The 26,204-nt window shown below is 43.4% G+C and overlaps 1 protein-coding gene across 4 annotated transcripts in view; it reads right to left on the bottom strand.

The window, feature by feature from the left end:
• The window catches only part of gabbr2 (gamma-aminobutyric acid (GABA) B receptor, 2), a 935,143-nt gene that overhangs the window by 704,254 nt on the left and 204,685 nt on the right, over window positions 1-26,204 (bottom strand). For 3 of the 4 annotated variants that reach the window (XM_048520937.2, XM_048520945.2, XM_048520949.2), the window contains exon 2: window positions 13,458-13,595. The exons of the other annotated variant lie outside the window; for it this stretch is intronic. In XM_048520937.2, coding sequence (XP_048376894.1) covers window positions 13,458-13,595 — 138 coding nt within the window. The remainder of the gene's footprint in view (window positions 1-13,457; window positions 13,596-26,204) is intronic. 4 annotated transcript variants of the gene reach the window in all.

Consider the following 26,204-nt stretch of genomic DNA (forward strand, 5'->3'; position numbering starts at 1 on the left):
TTCTGTTATTTACTTGTTCTACCTTCTATAGGTCTTCCCTTTTATTTTTTTTCCTCCCATCTCCAGACCATTCACTTGTTTCAAATCTTTTGCATTCTGATTTCTCCCAGCACTGCATTCCATCCAAGGCCAACGTATCCCTCCAAAGATGTGGTGTCCTGAATTGTTCACAGTGCTCTAGGTATGGTACTTGGGTAACCAAAGTTTTGCGTAGCTCAAACATGAATGATGTAACTTTTAAGTAATCGTAGGAGGACATCGATGTGGGGCAGAAACATTGGCTTGGATCAGCAGAGTTGAATGGCTTGTTCCTGGAGCTGTAGGTTTTATATAATTCTAAGTGCCTCATTATTTTCACACATCCTATTTCAGCTGAGTATGGCCCACATAGCATGACTGACATATACAACTCCTAATGGACATTGTGCGTGCACACATTTTAAGCTCCAATTGATAATGCTGTTGCAGAGAGAGAATAAGAGATATGTATGCATGTTTCTTCAGCTCCCAGAGTGCCATCAAGACTCTGAAGTACTTTAACTCAACAGAGTTCCTCCACTTGCACACACTGCAGTACTTCTCCAGCTATCATTGTGCTCAATTTCAGCCCAGTTAATTCAAAAGAATATTCAGAACTATTTACTTGTTGACTTTATTTTCAAAAATCACAGGGTTTCAGTATGGTTGCTTTCCAGTTTCATGTCTGACATTCAGCCAGCCTGACAGGCTGTTTGCCACTAGGAAAGCCTAAATTTAAAAAAAAATTATGAATAATCCACAGAAATTGAAGAATGAGTTATGGTGGCGGGAATCTGAAGCATTCTTGCAAGGGAACATCATTCTGGTTCATACTGGTGTAAGGACGCAGTACAAGATTTGTTTTAGGGGCCACAGTCATTTGAGTTTTGGTGATTGGGCTGGGGAAAGCATGTGAAGAATGGCTGTGGCTCCATGGGAGAGATACCTGCCATCTTCTCCAGGATGCTATCGCTGCTTCCATCTTCTCCAACTCCAACAGCAGGCTTAGTAGGACATCCATGAAGGAAATACATTTTTTCCCATGATGATAAGTGGGTCAGAAACATCAACGAAATATTATGCAAAATCTCACAGCCAGCAGTAAAACAGGGAAAGTAGCAAAATGGTAGCCCCTGCAGATGTTGATTAGCAGCCTAAAGGCACAAACGAGGAATAATCTTATACAGAGTGGATCTCATTCTGGATCATAAAATTCATGTTATAGCATCATCACAAATCAAACCTTTATTAGAAACATTTTCAAATCTTATAAAAATTGTAAGAAAGCACAGTCATTCACAAGTCAGAGTGCATTCTAAAGCTTTTATAAGATCACAGGAAACTGAAACAGGAGGCACTGTGTTGTGAATGATCAGCCATGACTTTATTCAAGATTGAGGGGGTGTATGTTCTACTCTGCCTCCTATTTCCTATGTTCATCAAAAGGGCTCTTAGGCAAGTATTTGTAGGGATTGTTTATGGAGAGATGTAGAAATTCAAAGTTCCCTTATGAACTGGGCAAGAAGATGATTAATAGTCAGGCTGTTGAAAATTAAATGTTGAGTCCATTTAACAACTGCTTACAATCATTTTTAATGTTATGTAGAGGTCTCCAGCATCCTAGTGAGGGTCTATGCTGAAATGTTCGAGGTGAAATTGTGCTGAAGCACATCGAGTTTGAAGACCTCGACTTCAGTGAAATTTCAAAAGAAACATCTCAAAGAATCGAAACATACCATTTGTTCACTGGACATATATACAGTACTGATTAGATTTCTTTTTAAAAGTACTAATTTATATGAAACCGTTGGGGCATTTTAAACGTTCACGTTCCTCTCTGTTACACCATTGTCTCAAGCCTCAGGTCTGGTTAGCAATGCACAGACAATGAAACACTGGCAGTGTACACGATTGATTTTCCCTTCATTTCCTCTCTTCCTTCCACAGGGAATACTGCCGTATTCCCCCAGCATTGTCAACTTGAGAAACGCGCCATGAATGAAATGCCAGCGATCTTAATAAAAGGACAGACACTAGCGGCCCATTTTACCACGGCGGCCTGTGGGGAGCCTATAACCAAGACCCATCATCAAAATAAAGATTGCAAAGGCGAGGACATTTACACAAAAATTCTGAAGAATGGAGTCAAAAGACTGTCAAACCTCTCCCCATCCCCCTCTCTGATGAAGGGTCTAGGCCCGAAACGTCAGCTTTTGTGCTCCTGAGATGCTGCTTGGCCTGCTGTGTTCATCCAGCCTCACATTTTATTATCTTGGAATTCTCCAGCATCTGCAGTTCCCATTATCTCAGTCAAACGACTGTGTTGTGTTTGTACTGTAGTGATATTTTCAGGGCAGGATTTTCACTTAAGCCATTTACCACGGCAGAATTCAAATAACTCTTCCCCATGCCTCCGGATGTCAGCACGGAATTGGGATGTGCAACAGCATTCTGACCAGCGAAGTCCGGTCTTCCACTGTTCCCGGAAGCCACTTCCAAGTTAACGTTCACTAATCTATTAAAATGGTGCATGCCGTTCCGACACTCCTGGCCCAGAGGTGGATGATGCTTGTGACTACAATACAGAGGCACCCACGGGGATGGAGAATTGTATTAACAATGCAGAGAGCGAAAGCCCTGTGAAACACTGGGGGGTAACCAGCGAATCACTGAGGCCACCGCGGTAAGCTATCCTTCGTGTAGCTAATAAACTCTGTCTCCGAGTGGCCAGGATTGTTGTTCTGCTGAACGACAATCTGGGAGAACAAAGACCCGCAACGTCAGCTTTCCTGCTCCTCCGGTGCTGCTTGGCCTGCTGTGTTCATCCAACTCTACACCCTGTTATCTCTTCTAAAAGATTTTCCTCTACAGTCATTCCTTTTTGATGCAATTACGCTAGGAATGCGGTTTAACGAGGTAAAAAATGTCAGTTTAACTGTGACAGCACTTTAAGATCCACTAATTAAGAATTAGTCAAACACGTTATATAGTTGAGATTATACAGTTTTCGTGAGAACCAATCCCAAGTGCAGCAATCCGTAGTAGCTAATTACTCAGTGAGTACCATGTCTATTGGATTTCATCTATTGCATTTGACCTGCTGTATTCGAAAGTAAGCGTTACCGTCTGCCACAGCTATTAGAGCTTATTCATGCAAAAAAAAACACTGCCGCACTTTAGATAATGGAGTCCTTCAGTATCGACCGAGAAGCCTGAGAATTAACAAGCATGCATGTGTTCAGTGCTTCCCAGAACGGTTAGGTAATGCATACCACGTACTGAGTTTATACACAAAAGTCCTACGCTCATTCTCGTCGTGTTTTAATCGGAGGTCTCCTCATTGAGGTATCCACATCAACGCAGAACTTCAGAAACGTATTTGAAATGGATGTGTTAAAATAAGAAAATTCCAAACCTATTTTCGGTGGCATTTGTCTTGATGCCATTATACAGTGGAAGACACAACTGATGGGAATTAAAGATGTAAATTAATATAATGGTAGATTCGATGCAAAGCTTATTATTAATTTGTAAACTATATTCACCCATTTGAGGTGAGGAAGGCATCCAGCATGAATTGTCAATTGCCAGAAACTGTTGGGCAAATTCCACCATTCTACTGGTGATAATGGGAACTGCAGATGTTGGAGAATCCAAGATAACAAAGTGTGAAGCTGGATGAACACAGCAGGGCAAGCAGCATCTCAGGAGCACAAAAGCTGACGTTTCGGGCCTAGACCCTTCATCAGAGAGGGGGATGGGGTGAGAGTTCTGGAATAAATAGGGAGAGAGGGGGAGGCCGACTGAAGATGGAGAGAAAAGAAGATAGGTGGAGAGTAGAGTATAGGTGGGGAGGTAGGGAGGGGATAGGTCAGTCCAGGGAAGATGGACAGGTCAAGGAGATGGGATAAGGTTAGTAGGTAGGAAATGGAGGTGTGGCTTGGGCTGGGAGGAAGGGATGGGTGAGAGGAAGAAAGGTTAGGGAGGCAGAGACAGGCTGGGATGGTTTTGGGATGCAGTGGGGGGAGGGGAAGAGCTGGACTGGTTGTGTGGTGAACAAGGGAGTCACGGAGAGAGTGGTCTCTCCGGAAAGCAGACAAGGGTGGGGATGGAAAAATGTCTTGGGTGGTGGGGTCGGATTGTAGATGGTGGAAGTGTCGGAGGATGATGCGTTGTATCCGGAGGTTGGTGGGGTGGTGTGTGAGAATGAGGGGGATCCTCTTTAGGTGGTTGTGGTGGGGGCGGGGGGGGCGGGGTGTGAGGGATGTGTTGTGGCGCCGCCTCTTGCTCCCCAGAGGAGCTCGAACAGTTCATCCACTTCACCAACACCTTCCACCCCAAACTTCAGTTCACCTGGGCCATCTCCAGCACATCCCTCACCTTCCTGGACCTCTCACTCTCCATCTCAGGCAACCAGCTAGAATACACCTCCTCCCACCCACCCTCCTGAAAAAATTCCATCCCCATTCCCAATTCCTCCGCCTCCGCCTCCGCCGCATCTGCTCCCACGATGAGGCATTCCACTCCCGCAAATCCCAGATGTCCAAGATCTTCAAGGACCGCAACTTTCCCCCCACAGTGGTCGAGAATGCCTTTGACCACGTTTCCCGCATTTACTGCAACACATCCCTCACACCCTGCCCCCGTCACAACCACCCAAAGAGGATCCCCCTCGTTCTCACACACCACCGCACCAACCTCCGGATACAACGCATCATCCTCCGACACTTCCGCCATCTACGATCCGACCCCACCACCCAAGACATTTTTCCATCCCCACCCATGACATTTTTCCATCCCCACCCTTGTCTGCTTTCCGGAGAGACCACTCTCTCCATGACTCCCTTGTTCACCACACAACCAGCCCAGCTCTTCCCCTCCCCCCACTGCATCCCAAAACCATCCCAGCCCGTCTCTGCCTCCCTGACCTGTTCTTCCTCTCACCCATCCCCTCCTCCCACCCCAAGCCGCGCCTCCATTTCCTACCTACTAACCTCATCCCGCCTCCTTGACCTGTCCGTTCTCCCTGGACTGACCTATCCCCTCCCTACCTCCCCACCTATACTCTACTCTCCACCTATCTTCTTTTCCCGCCATCTTCGGTCCGCCTCCTCCTCTCTCCCTATTTATTCCAGAACCCTCACCCCATCCCCCTCTCTGATGAAGGGTCTAGGCCCAAAACATCAGCTTTTGTGCTCCTGAGATGCTGCTTGGCCTGCTGTGTTCATCCAGCTTCACACTTTGTTATCTTCCACCATTCTACTGTTTGTTGTGCAGGCTCGCTACTCCTTATGAGTGTGGATAAATCACTGCATTTGCATCATTAGTTTTCAATATAAAGTTAGTACTAATATTTCATGACATAAGGAGCGTTAATGAGGAGATACATGTCACTGCAAAACTGCTCAAATTCTATGGTCCAGAAAGTGAACAATTGAAACTGTGCCGTCTCAATGACAGCCAATAATTTGTTTTTACAGCTTTTAATAATTTTTACAGCTTTTTTCCTTTGTAGTCTTTCTCTCTCAATCCAATCTTTCAGTTTCTTTCTATATCTAGGTAGACTCTAATTTGGACCATTTCCTTAATTCCTTCTTGCCCTTTCTAAAATTTTGTTAGTTAAAGAGATAGGTGTTTGGTCACACTATTCAAGCTTATAAATGCTTTGCATTGTTATCAATTTGTGCTTTCAGCAATGTTCACAACACAATTAATTGGAGCTGAACAGTGAGGGTAAAAAAAAATCAAAATCATAGTTCTCAGTGTGAGATGAAAATGCTTCAACAAATTCAGAGTTGTAGTGTTATCCTATTGCTCATGTAGATGTAGACTATCTTTGAAGCAATAAAGTCTACCCCAGAAGTGGGAAGATGCTAAAATCTGAAGTCACTTACAATATAACCAAGTCCTCCCAATTAGAAAACTTAGGGAGGAAATTGTGGGGTCTCTAGCAGAAATATTTTTATCTTCAATAGACATGGGTGAAGTAGTGGAGGACTGGAGAGTGGCTTATGTTGTGCCATCGTTTAAGAAAGGCTGTAAGGAGAAGCCTGGGAACTACAGGCCTGTGAATCGGTCATTGGTGGTGGGTAAGTTTTTGGAGGTGATTCTGAAATATTCACTTGCATTTCGAGAGGCAAGGGTTGATTAGGGATAGTCAGCATGGTTTTGTGCAAGGAAAACCTCACAAACTTGATTGAGCCTTTTAATGAAGTAACCAAAAAGACTGATGAGGGCAGAGCAGTAGATTTTGTTTACTAGCACTTTAGTAAAACCTTTGACAAGCTTCCACATGATAGACTGAGTAGTAAAGTTAGATCACATGGGATTTAGGGAGAGCTTGCCAATTGGATACAATATTGACCTTACGGCAGGAGACAGAGGTTGGTGGTGGACAGTGGTTTTTCAGACTGGAGGCCTGTGACCAGTGGTGACCCAGAGGGATCAGTACTGGGTCCACTTTTTTTTGTCATTTATATAAATCATTTGAATGAGAATATAGGAGGCATGGTTAGTATGTTTGTAGATGATACCAAAATTGGTGATATATTGGGTAATGAAGATGGTTATCTAAGATTACAGAGAGATCTTGATCAATTGGGTTAGTGGGCTGAAGAGTGGCAAATGGAGTTTAATTTGATTAAATATGAGGTATTGCATTTCGGTAATACAAACATGGACAGGGCCCTGGATAATGTTGTAGAACAGAGACACCTAAGGGTTCAGGTACATAAGTCTTTGAAATTTGAGTCACAGGTCGAGAAGGTCATTAAGAAAGGCATTTAGCACACTTATCTGCATGGCTCAGATCTTTGAAGATAGGGGTTGAGACATCATGTTAAGGTTGTACCATCATGTTGAAGTTGTACAGGACATTGGTGAGGCCTCTTTTGGAATATTGCTTGTAGTTCTGGTTGCCCGGCTTTAGGAAGCATATTATTAAATTGGAGAGGGTTCAGAGAGACTTAACATGATGTTGCTGGGGAAAGAGGGCTTGAGATATAAAAATAAATGAGAAAGGCTGGGACTTCTTTTACTGGGATGTCGGAGGTTGAGGGGTGACCTTATTGAGGTTTATAAAATCGTGCGGGGCAAAGATATGGGGAATGACAAGGATCTTTTCTCTGGGGTGGAGGAGTTCAAAACTAGGAGGCGTAATTTTAGAGTGAGAGGAGGAAGATTTATAAAGGGAATGAGGGGGAACTTTTTTCACGCAGAGCATGTTTTGTGGGTGGAATGAACTGCAATGGAAAGTGGTGGATGCGGGCACTGTTACTACATTTTAAAGACATTTGGATAAGTTCATGAATAGGAAAGGTTTAGAGGGATATGGGCCAAGCGCAGGCAGGTGGGATTAGCTTAATTTAGGAGCAAAGTGGGAGAGAACTGGTTGGACCGAAGGGTCTGCTTCCATGCTGTATGACTGTATGCCTATATAAAAAAAGGACGTGATTGGATTTCATTTCTTTCAAATATATCTTTGATAATATTTGGCAGAGCGAAATGTACTGAACTCAAAAGTTGTACAAATGTGGGAGAATAAATATGCTTGTTTAAATGCGAAGCTACATCATGCAAAGATTTTAATGCATTTAAAGTCTCACCATACATCGCGAATGGAACAACTTGTCCTCCATAAACTGCCATTGAACTAGATTTCATCAAATTTAATACAACATATCTGCATAAACTTCAAATATATTCCTCTACAACTCCAAAATATTTTGCAGCCCCAGTGACAGCTAATTAGAAATTAGCACGACCCATCTTCCTTATCCCCTCTTAAGAAGCTGCAACTTGGGTATTAAAGTGCAATAATCAACATTATTGATCTCAATGCATCGGTCGTTTCTTGTTCAAATGACGATGACTGACTAAATGTTTTGAATTCTACCCCGTCCTTCCAAGATAACGTGGCAAACATTAAGCTTACATCAACTTGGAAATAGTTCACAAGATATTATTTTATCCTTTATTACATTTTCTTGCATTTAAACAATGAACACACTTCAAAAGTACTTCATTGTCTGTAAAATGCTTGCTAGATCCTGTGGTCATAAAAGGCAATACATCAAATTGTCTTTCTTTTTGAAGTTAAAATGTAGGCTTCAACAACATCTTTTGTTACTGGGGTAATTTTCTTTGTGCAAGTGTAAATGACAATTTTACTAATAGAAGTACTACATCTCGCATGCTGATTAAAACATCAATTAAAATGGTAGCAGAATTTGTTGTAGGAAATCTTACATGAAAGGAATTTTGAAGATTCCTAGAAATACACATGGAATTTCCCAGTGGTGGTGCTGAGGATGAATTTCAGGACTTTGACTTTAAATCTAATCTCTCATTCTTGCCAACCATGGAGGTCTTCCCCTCAAGCTCTTACTCCACAATTTCAAGCCCAGACACAATTACATTCCAAATACTCCCTGGACCTGAAAATGCTGAATGTGCCAAAATAAAAAGAAACCTCTATGGCCAGACAGCTAAAACAGGAACTCAATGGGGCATTAGTTGTATATTGTTTGTGGAAGGAACAAGCTGATGAGCTAAGAATATCAAGTTCTTGTGTATATAAATACAAACATCAACTTGCAAAACAAAAATGTCAAGAACATTGTTCAAAAAGAGGTAATATTAAGATTCATTCTCTACTGCTTTGTACCAAATAAGTTATAATTTAACATGTTTATTATGAATATAAATAAATATTTATGCTAAAATTCAAGTTTGCAATATTAGTTTAGAATTTTGAAAAAATCTAAATATTTTTAGCTTAGTAAGAGCTCATTATATATTAGTTTGAATTTGATATTTTAGTCTCTCAACATAAACAGCTACAGTCAATGTGTCTATTTTTATTATCTGCACTGTTTAAGTTACTTTTGAAGAGACCATATAATGTGCATTCATGCAAATTAGAAAAAAAACATTTCAATAAATTTTTGGATATAAATTGGGGACATATTCAGATGTTGCCACTTAGCCATTCATTCCTTTTCTCAAATGTTTATCTTAGCAAGCCTTTAGTGTTCATTCTGTGCACTGAAAGATAACAAAAACAATTATGTGAATTGCAACCTCACTGCATGGAAACAGCACCTCTAGAGTTGACTAGAAAACTAGATGCAATGGGCATATGGAACAGAACCAAGCAAGTAACTATAGGAAAACTATTTGGCAACTAACGCTTCTAATATGGATTTGATCTTTGCATGCAAAATAATGTTGTTCAGTTTGTATGAGGATTCACAAAGTTAATTGAAGCAAGAATTCCTATTGTGAGTAATGCTTTTAAGCAGTGAGATGAAATAACTTATGCTATCGGCAGGCATTCCAAATCCAATTAGCATTTGAAGTGTAAACTCTTATATCATCAGCATGGTGATTTTACTGTGGGACCTCTAAAAGCCATTGTTTTAACCTCCTCTCCTGAATACAGGGAGCTCAAAGTGGAAGTGAAAAAATGCTCGCAAAAATAAACTGTACAAGAAGTGAATTGCAGCTAACCAAAAAGGGAGACACCCAACAGCAAACCTGGGTTGGCAGGTCAATGCTGTAGGCAGCCTCCCTGTATGAGTATCAATGCAGCTACAGCCCACATACAAGATAATAAAATGTGAGGCTAGATGAACACAGCAGGCCCAGCAGCATCTCAGGAGCACAAAACCTGATGTTTCGGGCCTGGACCCTTCATCAGAGAGGGGGATGGGGTGAGGGTTCTGGAATAAATAGGGAGAGAGGGAGAGGCGGACTGAAGATGGAGAGAAAAGAAGATAGGTGGAGAGGAGAGTTTAGGTAGGGAAGGGATAGGTCAGTCCAGTGAAGACGGACAGGTCAAGGAGGTGGGATGAGGTTAGTAGGTAGGAGATGGAGGTGTGGCTTGGGGTGGGAGGAAGGGATGGGTGAGAGGAAGAACAGGTTAGGGAGGCAGAGACAGGTTGGATTGATTTTGGGATGCATTGGGTGGAGGGGAAGAGCTGGGCTGGTTGTGCGGTGCAGTGGGGGGGGGGGGGGGGGGGGGAGGGGGGGGAAGGGCATCCCAAAACCAGCCCAGTTTGACCCCTCCCCCCACTGCACCACACAACCAGCCCAGCTCTTCCCCTCCACCCACTGCATCCCAAAACCAGTCCAACCTGTCTCTGCCTCCCTAACCTGTTCTTCCTCTCACCCATCCCTTCCTCCCACCCCAAGCCGCACCTCCATTTCCTACCTACTAACCTCATCCCACCTCCTTGACCTGTCCGTCTTCCCTGGACTGACCTATCCCCTCCCTACCTCCCCACCTATACTCTCCTCTCCACCTATCTTCTTTTCTCTCCATCTTCAGTCCGCCCTCCCCCTCTCTCCCTATTTATTCCAGAACCCTCACCCCATCCCCCGTCTCTGATGAAGGGTCCAGGCCCGAAACATCAGCTTTTGTGCTCCTGAGATGCTGCTGGACTTGCTGTGTTCATCCAGGCTCACATGTTATTATCTTGGATTCTCCAGCATCTGCAGTTCCCATTATCACAGCCCACATACAGTTGTGGCAAACACTTGTGTTTTAGATACAGGAGAGATATCAAATGGGGTCTCGCAGGGGCCTGTCCTTGGACCACTGCTTTTCTTGATCATTATCAATGACCTAAGAATTGGTGACATAAAACCTGGAAGTATTATGAATTGAAAGGAGGATAGTGCCAGAATACTTGAGGATATAGTTAGGCCGATGTGGTATATAACATTTAATAAGGAGTAGTGTTAAGTAAAGTATTTTAATAAGAAGGAGGATGAAAGGCAACGCAAAATAAAGAAGATAATTCTCAAGGCAGTGTTCCAGTAGAATGAACTGGGCATTTTTTGTGCAGAAATCAATGGAGGTAACAGGACAGTTTGAGGAATTGGTTAATAACAAATATGAAATCTTACATGGATACTAGGAACTGCCAATGCTGGAGAATCTGAGATAACAAGGTGTTGAAGCTGGATGAACACAGCAGGCCAAGCAACATCAGAGGAGCAGGAATGCTTGACGTTTTGGGTTGGGACCCTTCTTCAGAAAGGGTCCTAACCCGAAACGTCAAGCTTTCCTGCTCGTCTGATGCTGCTCAGCCTGCTGTGTTCATCCAGCTTCACACTGTGTTATCTCATGAAATCCTACATTTTTTGTTTATTTTCCATTCAGGGATGTGGGATTTGCAGGCTGGGCCAGCATTTATCACCCCTCCCTAGTTCCCCATCTGAAAGTGATGGTGAACTGCCTTCTTGAAAGGCTGCAGGCAATTTGGTATTGGGAGACATGCAATTCTGTAGGTAGGGAATTTCCAGGTTTTGAACCAACGAAGGAACGCTGATATATTTCCAAGTCAGAGTGGTGAAGGGGCGTGGAGGAGAACTTACATGTGGTGGTGCTCCCATGTATCAGCTGCCCTTATCCTTCCAGATGGAAGTGATTGTGCATTTGGAAGGTGGTGTCTCAGAAGTCTTGGAGAATTTCTACAATGCATCTTGTAGCTGGTACACACTGCTGCTACTAAGCATCAGTGACAGAGTGAATGTTTTTGAATCAGCTGTCTGTTTTGACCTAGATGACATTGAGCTTGAGTGTTGCAAGGATATAGGGAGTACACAAGCAAGGACGTTATTATGAATATTTATAAATGCAGCTGATCGGTTTCAGCTGGAGTATTTTATAATTCTGGGTGCCACTCATGAAGATGGATGAGAAGATATTGCAGCAAGAATGCAGAAAAGACTTGAGAATGGTTCCAGGAAATGACAAGCTTTAGTAATGAGGATTAATTGATGAAGCTAGGGAGAAGAGTATGTTTTGCAAGGAGATTTAGCTAAGGAGATGTAATAGTGGCATTCAAAATCATGAGGAGCCAGTACAAAATAGAAAAGAGAAACTGTTCCCATTGGCAAAAGAACTCAGCACTAGAAGGCTGGTTTTTGAATGGCAAAAGAACCAGAGGTGATACAAGAAAAAGACTTTTACGCCATAAAAACCAAAAGAACTATGGATGCTGTAAATCAGAAACAAAAACAAAGTTGCTGGAAAACCTCAGCAGGTCTGACAGCGTCTGTGAAGAAAGATTCAGAGTTAATGTTTCAGGTCCAGTGACCCTTCCTCAGGACTGAATTAACCGGTTCTGAGGAAGGGTCAGCGGACCCGAAACGTTAACTCTGATTTTTGTTTTCTTCACAGATGCTGCCAGACCTGCTGAGATTTTCAAGCAACTTTTGTTTTTGTTCCTGAATTTTATGCAGTGTTTGGGATTTGGAACGCATTAAGAGTTTGGGGACAGATTCAAATAGGGCTTTTATAAGAGAAAAGAATTTGAATTGAAGAAAACTAAATGACAGGGGTTCAAGAAAAAAAGTTGGTAAGTGAAACTAGCTGACTCATCTTACAGTAGCCAACAGAGTGGATGAGTAATGTCATTCAGTTCTGTTATCATTCTGTCATTCAAGGATCTTTAGTTAGCCTTTTATTTCCCCAAAACATTAAGTATGCAGCAGCATCATCAGCTTAAATTGCCAACACTTGGATCAGAAGTCTAGTGGCCCCTGGCTAGTGTAGATGGGAACAGAGGGGCTGACAAAATAGTGAGCGGCTACATTGAGCAGCCACATCCATTTCTTTGTTTTCCATATTTCTTCTAATCTCACCAGTGTTCATTTTGTATGTCAAAGAGAGCGCTACCACGTCTGTGTTGCTTTCAACTTAAAACAAAAGTATGCCAACACTGTAAAGGAGCAACATCACAAAATATACACAAAGGATCTAGTTTATTTATACAGAAGGCAAACAAAGTTGAAATGTACAATGGCTGTGAAATCCATCAATAAATTATACATTGTCAAAATTTCCTTTCAGCTCCTATTTAAGAGAACAGTTTCATGTGACTTTGATTTATTATAGACAGAAGTTTGAAGCTGGTACCTGTGTAACAGTTTGGGAAGTCTCTCAATGAATTTGAAAATTGAAATTTAAAATTCTGGATCCAAAATATCTCAATTCTATATCATGACAAACTGAAACCATGATAACCATTGGTTATTCAGCACTTTAAATCTCAATTCCATTACGTTGTTACACATGATTAACTGTCCTTACTTTCAACAATGAAAAATCACATGAACATTGTAAATATTTTCCAGATATACTCGGTAACTGTCATGTCTTTGGAATTTCATTCATTTTATAGCAAAATTGTTCCTTATATATCTGCCATCAGAAAGGATCATACGAAGATGGCTGTACAAAATTAAGTTTTTCTCTGACCTATTTTATCATATTTCCATTCTTACTCAATATGTCAAATGGCTATTTAATTTTGTTCTACCATAAAACAGACTGAAAATCACTATTACTTAAATGTATTATACATGAGTTGAAAAAACAAAAGAACGAACTTGGAAGATGCTCTGTCTTCAATAATGACATTTCTTACCTGGACCAGATTCCATTCTCTAAGGGATTCAGCAATGATGGATGTAATAGATGGGCACACTCCACCAAATATCATCAGATGCTTAGGTCCATATTTAATGCCATCAAAGAATGCTTTGAGTCCTTTAGCATTATCACACTGAAATAAACAGGAAAATGCATTCCATCACAACTCACAAATGCAATTGAATACCATTGATAGTATTAAAAACCAAAATCAACAGATAGATAATGACTACCACCTGAAAATTCACTCATGGCCAGTAGTCTTGCTTGTTTATGCAGAAGTCAATTAAATTTTCACCTGATGGTGATTGCAAAAGCTAACAGTAAAAGTGTGCATCTTAAAACCTCTGTTTCAAGTTCTATACAAGGAAGAGATTTATAGGGTGCTGCTTTATTATAGATAGATTTTTGAAAATAATACTTGTAACACACTGTGATCCAGAAAATGAAGCCCCATCTAAGATTCCAGTGCACCCTAGTACTAGTTACATTCAATGGCAATAAAGGGATATTGAACTAGTTACCACTAATGGCATAAAAAAGTTTAAAATTAAATTTAAAGAGGGTCCTATAATATTGCCTACTAACTTGGTAAGTTTCTTTGTACCAGTGCATTACACTTCAGCAGATGTAAAGCACAAGGTTATCTGTCTGAGGTCACAACACACCAATTTCCAGGATTCAATGTGTTGAATTTCACTCTCATTCACAGAGCTAAAATTTCACATTCTGTTGCCTTGCACTGGTACAATCCAGTTACATAATGCTTTTTGTGAAATAACTTATCGAATTAATTAGTGAAATAGGATTGAGAGTGAAGGACTGAAATGTCATCTGATGGAGCAGCTGGTAATTTGTCTGCTAAATAGTAACACTTGAGGGTCAAAGTGTACAACTAGTTCTTCAATAACCCTCAAAACTCTTGAGGCATGAATGTATGGGGTAGCATGTGATAGCATTTGTATATTCAAGTTAATTTTGAAGTGCATAATTGAATAAACTCAAAATATGGCTTGCAGCTGCAATTTACAATGTTGTTTTTTTGAATTGTCTTTTAGACCCTATCATGTTATTAATAGGTGAGTTGGAGGATTCTACTCTATTCGATGGTGAAAGGACTTATATACACTTTTGCTATTTTGCCCATGATTTGTGGGCATTGCTAGATAGCCATCCTAATTGCACAGTGGATAGCAAAGAGGCCAATATTTTCCTGTAGGTCTGGAGTCACAGATAGGCCAGACTAGACAAGGGCAGCAGATATTCGTCCCTGCAGGACATTACTAAAACAAATGAATTTTTCTTCACGACAGTCAATGGTGGTTATATTGGCTGCCACTAGATCAGCTTTTAATTACATATTTTTAAAATTGGATTTAAATTTCATCATCTGCCATGATGGGATTCAAACCTGTTTCCCTGCTGCCCTGGATTACTAATCCAGTGACATTACAACTCTGCTAGCACCTCCCCAAATACAAATGGGCTGTGCAAACTCATGCAGTATTATTTTTCTTTTTTCTGTGAGCTATTTGAGATACTTTTCCATTAGTTTGAATGGACACATCTCAAACTGGATAGTTATCATAATTTATAAAATTCTATTCCATTGCTGAGAATGAAATTGAACCAGACAAGCAAATTGCATCATATATTAATGATGTGCCTTTCACACTGCTGAAGTCATTACTATTTAAAGAATATAACTGAGGTAAACTTTCAAAATACAGTGATAGGTAGCTTTACAAAAAAGCGTGGTAATATGGAGAAGAATTATAAGTTTCAAAAGACATAAATAATTAATGCCAGCTTGAATAGACTTGTAAAATTAGTTAAATAGAATTAATAATAAAAACAGAATTTCTTGAGGAAAGCAGCCATGTATTTAGTAAAGAAATGCAACAGGTCTGCTATATGTGGATTTACAAAAGACATCTGTCAAGGCATCATGTATTGTTGATTTGAGGTGCATGATATTATAGAGAATATCAAAGTATGCATAGGGAATTGGTTCAAGAAACAGACAGTCGTGTTTTACAAATAATTCTAAGATTTGTACATTTCCCTCCTGTTCAGTTTTGATTTACTGATATTTTACTTTGAGCCAATGAAGGAAGTGGTAGAATGAATTTAAAAGACAGAGAGGCATCACCAGAAATTAATAATGAAGTATTTCCTTGACAGTGAACCTCTGCTACAGAGCAGCAATGTTATCTAACTTTCTGTGTGTACTGTAATTTATTGTTATAAATATATGAACTGGGAGCAGCAGCAGGTCACATGGACCCTTCACACTGCCCTGCCATTCAGGAAAACCATGGCTAATCTGACCACTCCACATTTCTGCTTCCACCTGACAACCTTTCACCACTTTTCTCATCCAGAACTTATCTACCCATGCTTTAAAACATTCGAAGTCTCTACTTCCACTGTCTTTTGAGGATAAGAGCTGAAAAACTCACAACTCTGTGGAAAACAAAATGTCTCTTATCTTGGTCATAAGCGGGTGGCCTCAAATTTTTAATCAATGGGCCTAAGTCCTAAATTCTTCAACAATTGGAGATACCGTTTCCATTATGCACCCTCTCTTCACCCCTCAGTGTCTTTTATGTCTAAATCAGGTTACCTCCAAATCTTCTACACTCAAGCAGATACAAGCCTACCTCGCCCAACCTTTCATCATAAGACAACATACCCAGTCCCCATTGATAAGTCCAGCAAATGTTCTCTAAACTGTTTTCAATTCATTTATATCCTTGTAAAAGTACTGCATATAGTACCCCAGTTGTGATCTGTTCATTGCTCTGTTTCACTGGAACATAACCTCCCTACTTTTCTCTTCAAATCCCCTCACAAGAAACAATAACATTCTAGTCACTTTTACCATAAGACCATCATATCTAGGACCTGAAATAGGCCAATCAGCCCAGTGAGTCTGCTTCGCCATTTGATCGTGGCTGATATGTTTTGCAACTTTATTTTCCTGCCTTTTCCCTGTAACCCTTGATCCCCTTCCCAATCAAAAAATCTATCTATCTCTGTCTTACATATACTCAATGACTTGGCCTCCACTGCCTTCTGCAGCAATGAGTTCCACAGATTCACCATCCTCTGGCTGAAGAAAGTCCTCCTAATTTCAGTTTGAAGGGGTTGTCCCTCAGGACCTAGTCTCTCCTATAATTAGAAACATCTTCTCTACGTAGATTCTGTACAGGCCTCTCAGTATTCTATAAGTTTCAATCAGAGACCCCCACCCCTGCCAGTGCCTTATCCTTCTAATCTCCGTTGAGTATAAACCTAGAGTCCTCAAGCGCACCTCATATAATAAGCTCCTGTTCTCATCCACACAGGGAGCAAGAATTTCAAACCTGTTAGATAAACTCAGAGGCTGAGGTTCTTTCAGCCCTACCTCGTGGATCCGTCTACTTGCCTCGCTAGCAGTTACACCCCCTGCCCCTAACCACTGACCAAATTAGAGTTAGTTAATCAAAAGGGTTGTGGCTGCCTCCTGAAACACAACATGCAGATAACTCTCCCCGGTCCCTGTTGTGCTGCAATATTCAAAGCTCAGACCCCAGCTCATCAACTCTGAGCCGGAGTTCCTCAAGCAACCAACACTTGTTACAGATATGATCATTGTGAGCTACAGTGAGATCCACCAACTCCTGCATCATGTAGTTACAACACATAACCTGGCCTGGAATCTCTATTTTAATTACTTAGTTCTTAATTTGATTTTTAAAAAAATTTATATTGGTCTTTAAGTTTTTAGTCTGTAAGTATTTCCGCTAATTACACTCAATCTGAAAGTAACCTATAAACATATTCAAGTCAGTTGGTGTCACTAACCAATGAACTTGTGGGTTTACCTATAATGTTACTCTTTTGTGCTGGACCCCTGATTCTGGGCTTCAATTTATCCTGTTAACAAAAACTTAAAACCGACGAGCCAAAAAATAATGCAAACATATCTTCCTCTCTGTACTGAATACCCATGTTGCTTCCAAATTCCCCAAACTATATACTCATTCTGGATAAGATCTCTCCTTCCTGACTGTGCAAACCTCAGTGATCCTAATCACCCATTGTACCCCCATACTAACCTTTTGCAATTTACATACAAGGATATTCAATATCCCTCTGCATCTCAGAGCCTGTAATCTTTAAATATCTAAATAATATATACTTTTTAAAAAATTCATCCAGAAAAATTACGTCACGTCAGACTTTACTTAGCAGATCGAGACTCAATCCTGTCTGTTTTCCTTATAGGCTTCATATGTTCCCTTCACAACTCACTTTCCTATCTATCATTGTGTCAGCAACAAATTTAACTGCCTTATTTTTGGCCCCTTCATCTAGATCATTTATATAAATTGTGAAGATTTGAAGCCCCAGCACCAACTCCTGTGACATACCACTTGTGACATGCTGCCAGCCTGAAAAAGACCCATTTATTCCTACTGTCTGCTTCCTGTTAGCTAACCAATCTCCTATCAGTTGCGAACCATTTCAACTCCCCCTCCCACTCTTTAGATGACATGTCCATCATGGGCCTCCTGCAGTGCCACAATGATGCCACCCGAAGGTTGCAAGAACAGCAACTCATATTCCGCTTGGGAACCCTGCAGCCCAATGGTATCAATGTGAACTTCACCAGCTTCAAAATCTCCCCTTCCCCCACCGCATCCCAAAACCAGCCCAGTTCGTCCCTTCCCCCCACTGCACCACACAATCAGCCCAGCTCTTCCCCTCCACCCACTGCATCCCAAAACCAGCCCAGCCTGTCTCTGCCTCCCTAACCTGTTCTTCCTCTCACCCATCCCTTCCTCCCACCCCAAGCCGCACCTCCATTTCCTACCTACTAACCTCATCCCACCTCCTTGACCTGTCCATCTTCCCTGGACTGACCTATCCCCTCCCTACCTCCCCACCTATACTCTCCGCTCCACCTATCTTCTTTTCTCTCCATCTTCGGTCCCTCTCTCCCTATTTATTCCAGAACCCTCACCCCATCCCCCTCTCTGATGAAGGATCTGGGCCCAAAATGTCAGCTTTTGTGCTCCTGAGATGCTGCTGGGCCTGCTGTGTTCATCCAGCCTCACATTTTATTATCTTCTATCCACACCAGTACATTTCTGACTAGCGTTAAATTTGACAACAATATTTCTGGTTCCTTCATCCAAATCATTGAAATGAATTGTAAATAAAGTAATAACAGTTAACATACATCTCTTGTTGTAAATAGCCTATTGATCTACTTGGCACAGGATAGGTAGTAATATATTTTCATGTCCTAGATTTTTGTTCAAAAATGATTTTAATTTGGTACCTTTTCCCCCTTGCAAAATGTATCTGTTTACTTTATTGGAGTTTATTTCAAAAACATAATCGTGTGTAAGGGGCGGAATTGTTGCAAGAAATACTGAATGTAATGACTGGACTTCATTGGACAAGGTGTTTCTAGAGTTCTGGCCTGATTGTTTTACTGACCACAGGCAAGAGTGGGAAACAGTAGAAGGAGACTGCAGCAGGACTTAGAAGCCAGTGGGTAGAAGCAACCCCTTGCATGAAGGTGAGAGAAGCAGATCAGAGAGGTCAGCTGTAAAGATTAGTCGAGCACATGGCTGGAGAGGGCCAAAGACCAATTGAGGACCGTGCAGTAGATGGATGGAAGGATGTAGCCCAATGGCTCTGGCTTAGGGAGTTTGCATTGGACAAAACCATCAAGTGGTCTGCTCTCCCCATTTGGGACACCCTTACAACTGTTAAAAACTAAAAGAACTGTGGGTGCTGTACATCAGAGACAAAAATAACTTTGCTGGAAAAGCTCAGCAGGTGTGGCAGCATCTGTGAAGGAGAAAACAGAGTTAACGTTTCATGTCCAGTGACCCTTCCTCAGACTAGACCTGCTGGGCTTGTCCAGCAACTTTGTTTTTGTTCCTTCCAACTGTTAACATGGGATCATCCCAGCTGGGCCTAAAAATGGCTTTTTGGCACCAATGGCATATTTGGACTGCTGCTTTTAAAGCTTAAGTGGGTCGTAGCCTGCTCTTAATGGGATCCTGTCCAAAAGCATGGATCCCTGGTGATAATATTATGATCAGAAATGTTTAGTTTACAAGAGGAAAAAGAGACAGAGAGAGACTTGATACATTTTCCAGAATTTTTAGTGTTTTGCTCAATTTTTTCCAGCCTGCAGGGCATGGAGAATGGATGTCAAAATGGAGACTATTGTCACAATCCACTGTGTTCATGAATGAAGCACTTAGTTAGCACTCATTTGGTGACAAATTCCAAAGCTCAGCTGTTTCCCTCAGCCAAGAAATTCCACATGACTGTGATTTATACTTTTTACGTAAAACTGCTTATTAATTAAGTCAAAAAAGTGTCAAATCTCAGTGACAGGGATAGCTGACAATGGAAAATAGTGACAGATAAGATCCTGGGACCAGTACTAATACTCAGCATATCGGACAATGGCTGTGGAGAGAGAAACAGGTAATTGTTGAATTAAGATCAGAGATAATGTTAACTCCCCTCCCATTCCTCAGACGACATGTCCATCATGGGCCTCCTGCTGTGCCACAGTGATGCCACCCGAAGGTCGCAGGAACAGCAACTCATATTCCACTTGGGAACCCTGCAGCCAATGGTATCAATGTGGACTTCACCAGCTTCAAAATCTCCCCTTCCCCCACTGCATCACTAAACCAGCCCAGCTCGTCCCCGCCTCCCTAACCGGTTCTTCCTCTCACCTATCCCCTCCTCCCACCTCAAGCCGCACCTCCATTTCCCACCTACCAACCTCATCCTGACTCCTTGACCTGTCCGTCCTCCCCGGACTGACCTATCCCCTCCCTACCACCCCACCTATACTCTCCTCTCCACCTATCTTCTCCTCTATCCATCTTCAGTCCGCCTCCCCCTCTCTCCCTATTTATTTCAAAACCCTCTCCCCATCCCCCTCTCTGATGAAGGGTCTAGGCCCGAAACGTCAGCTTTTGTGCTCCTGAGATGCTGCTGGGCCTGCTGTGTTCATCCAGCTTCACGCTTCATTAGTCGTTGAATTAATTACGGCTGGGCAATTGTCAGTTTTTATTTTCTTTTACAAAAATCAGCATTACTGACTAGAGCAGTATTTTCAGCCCATTCCTAATTGTCCTTGAGAAGATGGTATTGTTATAGGAGGTGATCTATCTTGAACTGCTGCAGGCTGTGTGTGTACGTACACCCATTGTACTGTTTGGAAGGAAGTTTCAAAAGTGTGACATAAAGACTGTGAAGGAATGATAATATCGCACTCTGGCTGAGTAGAGTGTGACCTGGAGAGGAACAGGTTTGCACTGTCCATATCCTTCTAGGTAATAGCTGTTTGCATGTGGAAAGTGCTGTTGAAGTAACTTTAAAGTTATCTTTAAAGTCATCTCAGACCCAAAATTTTAACACCGTTTCTGTATCCACAGATGTGGCCAGACCTTGGGAGGTTTACAACCTCTCTGATATGATCAATGGTGAATGGTTTGGAAAAATACTGATTTTATCCTCTATGCCTCTATTTATAAACCTCAGCCTTCTTAACAATAGGATCAATGTGCTTGGCCAGCTTTAGAAAATTATACATTCAAACCTCGAGGCCACTCTGCATCTCTACTCCCCTCAAAGTTGTATCATTGAGCCCCCTCTTATCTCTCTGTGTTGCTTCGACCTTAATACATTACCTCGCAATTCTCTGCATTGAAATTCATTGGCCAGGTGTCTGCCCGTTTGGCCAACTTGTCAGTGTCCCTGTGAAGTCGCTAAGCATCATCCTCACAATTCACTATTCTCCTTAGCTTAGGTATTATATCTCAAATTTGGAGATGTTCATCTCAACATCCAAATTATTTATATAAATCAGAAAAAGCAAGGGTCCCCACACTAATGCCAGGGGATCATCACTTTCAGCTTGTCTCCAATCTGAGAAATGCCCATTTCTGCATAACCTCTGTTTCCTATCTTTTAGCTTCCTTCTAATCCATGCTGCCAAAGACCCATCAATCCCAAACATTTCTAATTTGCTAACCAGCCTACCATGTGGCACCGTATCAAATGTTTCTGAAAATTCAAATGTAGAACATCCACAGCATGACCATCATCCACTGCCTGTGTCACCTTGTCAAAGAACTCAGTCATATTTGTCAGGAATGACTTGTCCCTGTCAAAACCATGTTTGACTGTCTCATATTAACTTGTTTTTTTCTCCAAGTATGTGTTTACATTATCCCATATTATGGCCTCCATCAGCTTTCCCACTATTAATGTCAAGCTGACATGTAGTTTGAGATAGAGATAATAGGAACTGCAGATGCTGGAGAATTCCAAGATAATAAAATGTGAGGCTGGATGTACACAGCAGGCCAAGCAGCATCTCAGGGGCACAAAAGCTGACGTTTCGGGCCTAGACCCTTCATCAGAGAGGGGGATGGGGAGAGGGAACTGGAATAAATAGGGAGAGAGGGGGAGGCGGACCGAAGATGGAGAGTAAAGAAGATAGGTGGAGAGAGTGTAGGTAGGGAGGGGATAGGTCAGTCCAGGGAAGACGGACAGGTCAAGGAGGTGGGATGAGGTTAGTACGTAGCTGGGGGTGCGGCTTGGGGTGGGAGGAAGGGATGGGTGAGAGGAAGAACCGGTTAGGGAGGCAGAGACAGGTTGGACTGGTTTTGGGATGCAGTGGGTGGGGGGGAAGAGCTGGGCTGGTTGTGTGGTGCAGTGGGGGGAGGGGACGAACTGGGCTGGTTTAGGGATGCAGTAGGGGAAGGGAAGATTTTGAAACTGGTGAAGTCCACATTGATACCATATGGCTGCAGGGTTCCCAGGCGGAATATGAGTTGCTGTTCCTGCAACCTTCGGGTGGCATCATTGTGGCACTGCAGGAGGCCCATGATGGACATGTCATCTAGAGAATGGGAGGTGGAGTGGAAATGGTTTGCGACTGGGAGGTGCAGTTGTTTGTTGCGAACTGAGCGGAGGTGTTCTGCAAAGCGGTCCCCAAGCCTCCGCTTGGTTTCCCCAATGTAGAGGAAGCCGCACCGGGTACAGTGGATGCAGTATACCACATTGGCAGATGTGCAGGTGAACCTCTGCTTAATGTGGAATGTCATCTTGGGGCCTGGGATGGGGGTGAGGGAGGAGGTGTAGGGACAAGTGTAGCATTTCCTGCGGTTGCAGGGGAAGGTGCCGGGTGTGGTGGGGTTGGAGGGCAGTGTGGAGCGAACAAGGGAGTCACGGAGAGAGTGGTCTCTCTGGAAAGCGGACAGGGGTGGGGATGGAAAAATGTCTTGGGTGGTGGGGTCAGATTGTAAATGGCGGAAGTGTCGGAGGATAATGCGTTGTATCCGGAGGTTGGTGGGGTGGTGTGTGAGAACGAGGGGGTTCCTCTTGGGGCGGTTGTGGCGGGGGCGGGGTGTGAGGGATGTGTTGCGGGAAATATGGGAGACGCGGTCAAGGGCGTTCTCGATCACTGTGGGGGGAAAGCTGCGGTCCTTAAAGAACTTGGACATCTGGGATGTGCGGGAGTGGAATGTCTTATCGTGGGAGCAGATGCGGCGGAGGAATTGGGAATCGGGGATGGAATTTTTGCAGGCGGGTGGGTGAGTCCCTGTACACCTGCATTCCGCATGGAGATGGCCTCAAGGCCCTCCGCTTCTTCCTGTCCCGCAGGCCCGACCAGTCCCCCTCCACCGACACTCTCATCCGCCTAGCTGAACTCGTTCTCACACTCAACAACTTCTCTTTTGACTCCTCCCACTTCCTACAGACTAAGGGGGTGGCCATGGGCACCCGCATGGGCCCCAGGTATGCCTGCCTCTTTGTAGGTTACGTGGAACAGTCCCTCTTCCGCACCTACACAGGCCCCAAACCCCACCTCTTCCTCCGGTACATTGATGACTGTATCGGCGCCGCCTCTTGCTCCCCAGAGGAGCTCGAACAGTTCATCCACTTCACCAACACCTTCCACCCCAACCTTCAGTTCACCTGGGCCATCTCCAGCACATCCCTCACCTTCCTGGACCTCTCAGTCTCCATCTCAGGCAACCAGCTTGTAACTGATGTCCATTTCAAGCCCACCGACTCCCACAGCTAGCTAGAATACACCTCCTCCCACCCACCCGCCTGCAAAAATTCCATCCCCTATTCCCAATTCCTCCGCCTCCGCCGCATCTGCTCCCACGATAAGACATTCCACTCCCGCACATCCCAGATGTCCAAGTTCTTTAAGGACCGCAGCTATCCCCCCACAGTTATCTTGAACGCCCTTGACCGCGTCTCCCGTATTTCCCGCAACACATCCCTCACACCCCGCCCCCGCCACAACCGCCCCAAGAGGATCCCCCTCGTTCTCACACACCACCCTACCAACCTCCGGATACAACGCATTATCCTCCGACACTTGCGCCATTTACAATCCGACCCCACCACCCAAGATATTTTTCCATCCCCTCCCCTGTCAGCTTTCCGGAGAGACCACTCTCTCCATGACTCCCTTGTTCGCTCCACACTGCCCTCCAACCCCACCACACCCGGCACCTTCCCCTGCAACCGCAGGAAATGCTACACTTGTCCCTACACCTCCTCCCTCACCCCCATCCCAGGCCCCAAGATGACATTCCACATTAAGCAGAGGTTCACCTGCACATCTGCCAATGTGGTATACTGCATCCACTGTACCCGGTGCGGCTTCCTCTACATTGGGGAAACCAAGCGGAGGCTTGGGGACCGCTTTGCAGAACACCTCCGCTCAGTTCGCAACAAACAACTGCACCTCCCAGTCGCAAACCATTTCCACTCCCCCTCCCATTCTCTCGATGACATGTCCATCATGGGCCTCCTGCACTGCCACAATGATGCCACCCGAAGGTTGCAGGAACAGCAACTCATATTCCGCCTGGGAACCCTGCAGCCATATGGTATCAATGTGGACTTCACCAGTTTCAAAATCTCCCCTTCCCCTACTGCATCCCTAAACCAGCCCAGTTCGTCCCCTCCCCCCACTGCACCACACAACCAGCCCAGCTCTTCCCCCCCCCACCCACTGCATCCCAAAACCAGTCCAACCTGTCTCTGCCTCCCTAACCGGTTCTTCCTCTCACCCATCCCTTCCTCCCACCCCAAGCCGCACCCCCAGCTACCTACTAACCTCATCCCACCTCCTTGAACTGTCCGTCTTCCCTGGACTGAACTATCCCTTCCCTACCTCCCCACCTACACTCTCTCCACCTATCTTCTTTACTCTCCATCTTCAGTCCGCCTCCCCCTCTCTCCCTATTTATTCCAGTTCCCTCTCCCCATCCCCCTCTCTGATGAAGGGTCTAGGCCCGAAACGTCAGCTTTTGTGCTCCTGAGATGCTGCTTGGCCTGCTGTGTTCATCCAGCCTCACATTTTATTATCATGTAGTTTGAGATAGCAAGGTGTAGAGCTGGATGAACACAGCAGGCCAAGCAGCATCAGATGAGCAGGAAAGCTGACATTTCAGGCCTAGACTCTTCTTCAGAAAATCTGATGTTTGTAGTTTCCTGGGTAATGCTTTGCCTCTTTCTGAAACAATGGCATTTACAATTTTTCAGACCCTTGGGATAATCCAGTGTTCAGAAAGGCCTGGAAAATGTCTGTCAATGGCTCTGCAATTTTCACCCTTTCCTCTCTCACCAATCTAGGATGCATCCCATCCTGGCCTGGTGACTTCTCTACCTGGAGTGCTACCAGCCTTTTGATCACCTCTTCTTTTTCCAACACTATACTGCTCAGTTGCTCAACCGGGCCAGTGTCACCATTTTCTAATTTGGTAAGGACAGAAGCAAAGTACTCATTTAGTAACTCTGCCATACTCTTTGCTTCAGTGAGCAGCTTATCCTGCTTGTTCCTTATGGGCTACACTCTAACCTTCAGTAATCTCGAGGAACGTTCCACTATTTCTTAGTACAGCTTACCATGTTTCCTCCTAGCCTTCCTTATTCCAGTTTTAGCCTTTATACAGCATTTGGGATACACTTCCAGATTTCTATTGCTATTATTACTCTGCTAAGGATCATGTGCTTCCTTTTTCTTTCTTATTTTCTCATCAATATCCTCAGTCATCCAGGGTACTCTAGCTTTGGATACCCAATATTTATTTCTAATGGTATGTACTTACTTTACATCCTATTCATCTCACTTTTGAATATTTCCTATTTTCTTCCATGATCTTATCTAACAAAATGCATTTCCAGTCAATCATTATGCTCCAGTTCAATTTTTAGACACATAAAATCTTTTCCAGTCTGGGATTTTACTCCTTAACCATCGTTTATCCTTTTCCAACTTGATATTGAACCTTATTACATTATGATCGCTATTTCACAAATGCACCCCATTCCAACATTCTCCACTTGGCCTGCATCATTTCCTTGGATTAGATCCACCTCAGTTTCCTCCCTTGTAGGACTGCAAATATACTATTCCAGGAAGTTCTCCTGCCTATATTTCAGGAATTTCTCCCCTTCTGTGACCCACACTCTTCCTCTTGCTCCTACCAAAGTCTGAGGATCTGTGCCTTCACAGTTGAAGGATCAGACCATGGTCAGCTGTATAAGTTCAGTGATAACAAGTGATAACAGAGTGCAGTGGAGTAATCAGTCTAGGGTCTGGGCTGTGCTTAGTTGGAGCTCTCCTGCCAACAATGTCTAAGGCATGGGCTGTGGTCACTGCTGGAGGTTTGGGGAA

Source organism: Stegostoma tigrinum, chromosome 2 (assembly GCF_030684315.1).
Source record: "Stegostoma tigrinum isolate sSteTig4 chromosome 2, sSteTig4.hap1, whole genome shotgun sequence".
Classification (NCBI taxonomy): Eukaryota; Metazoa; Chordata; class Chondrichthyes; order Orectolobiformes; family Stegostomatidae; genus Stegostoma; species Stegostoma tigrinum.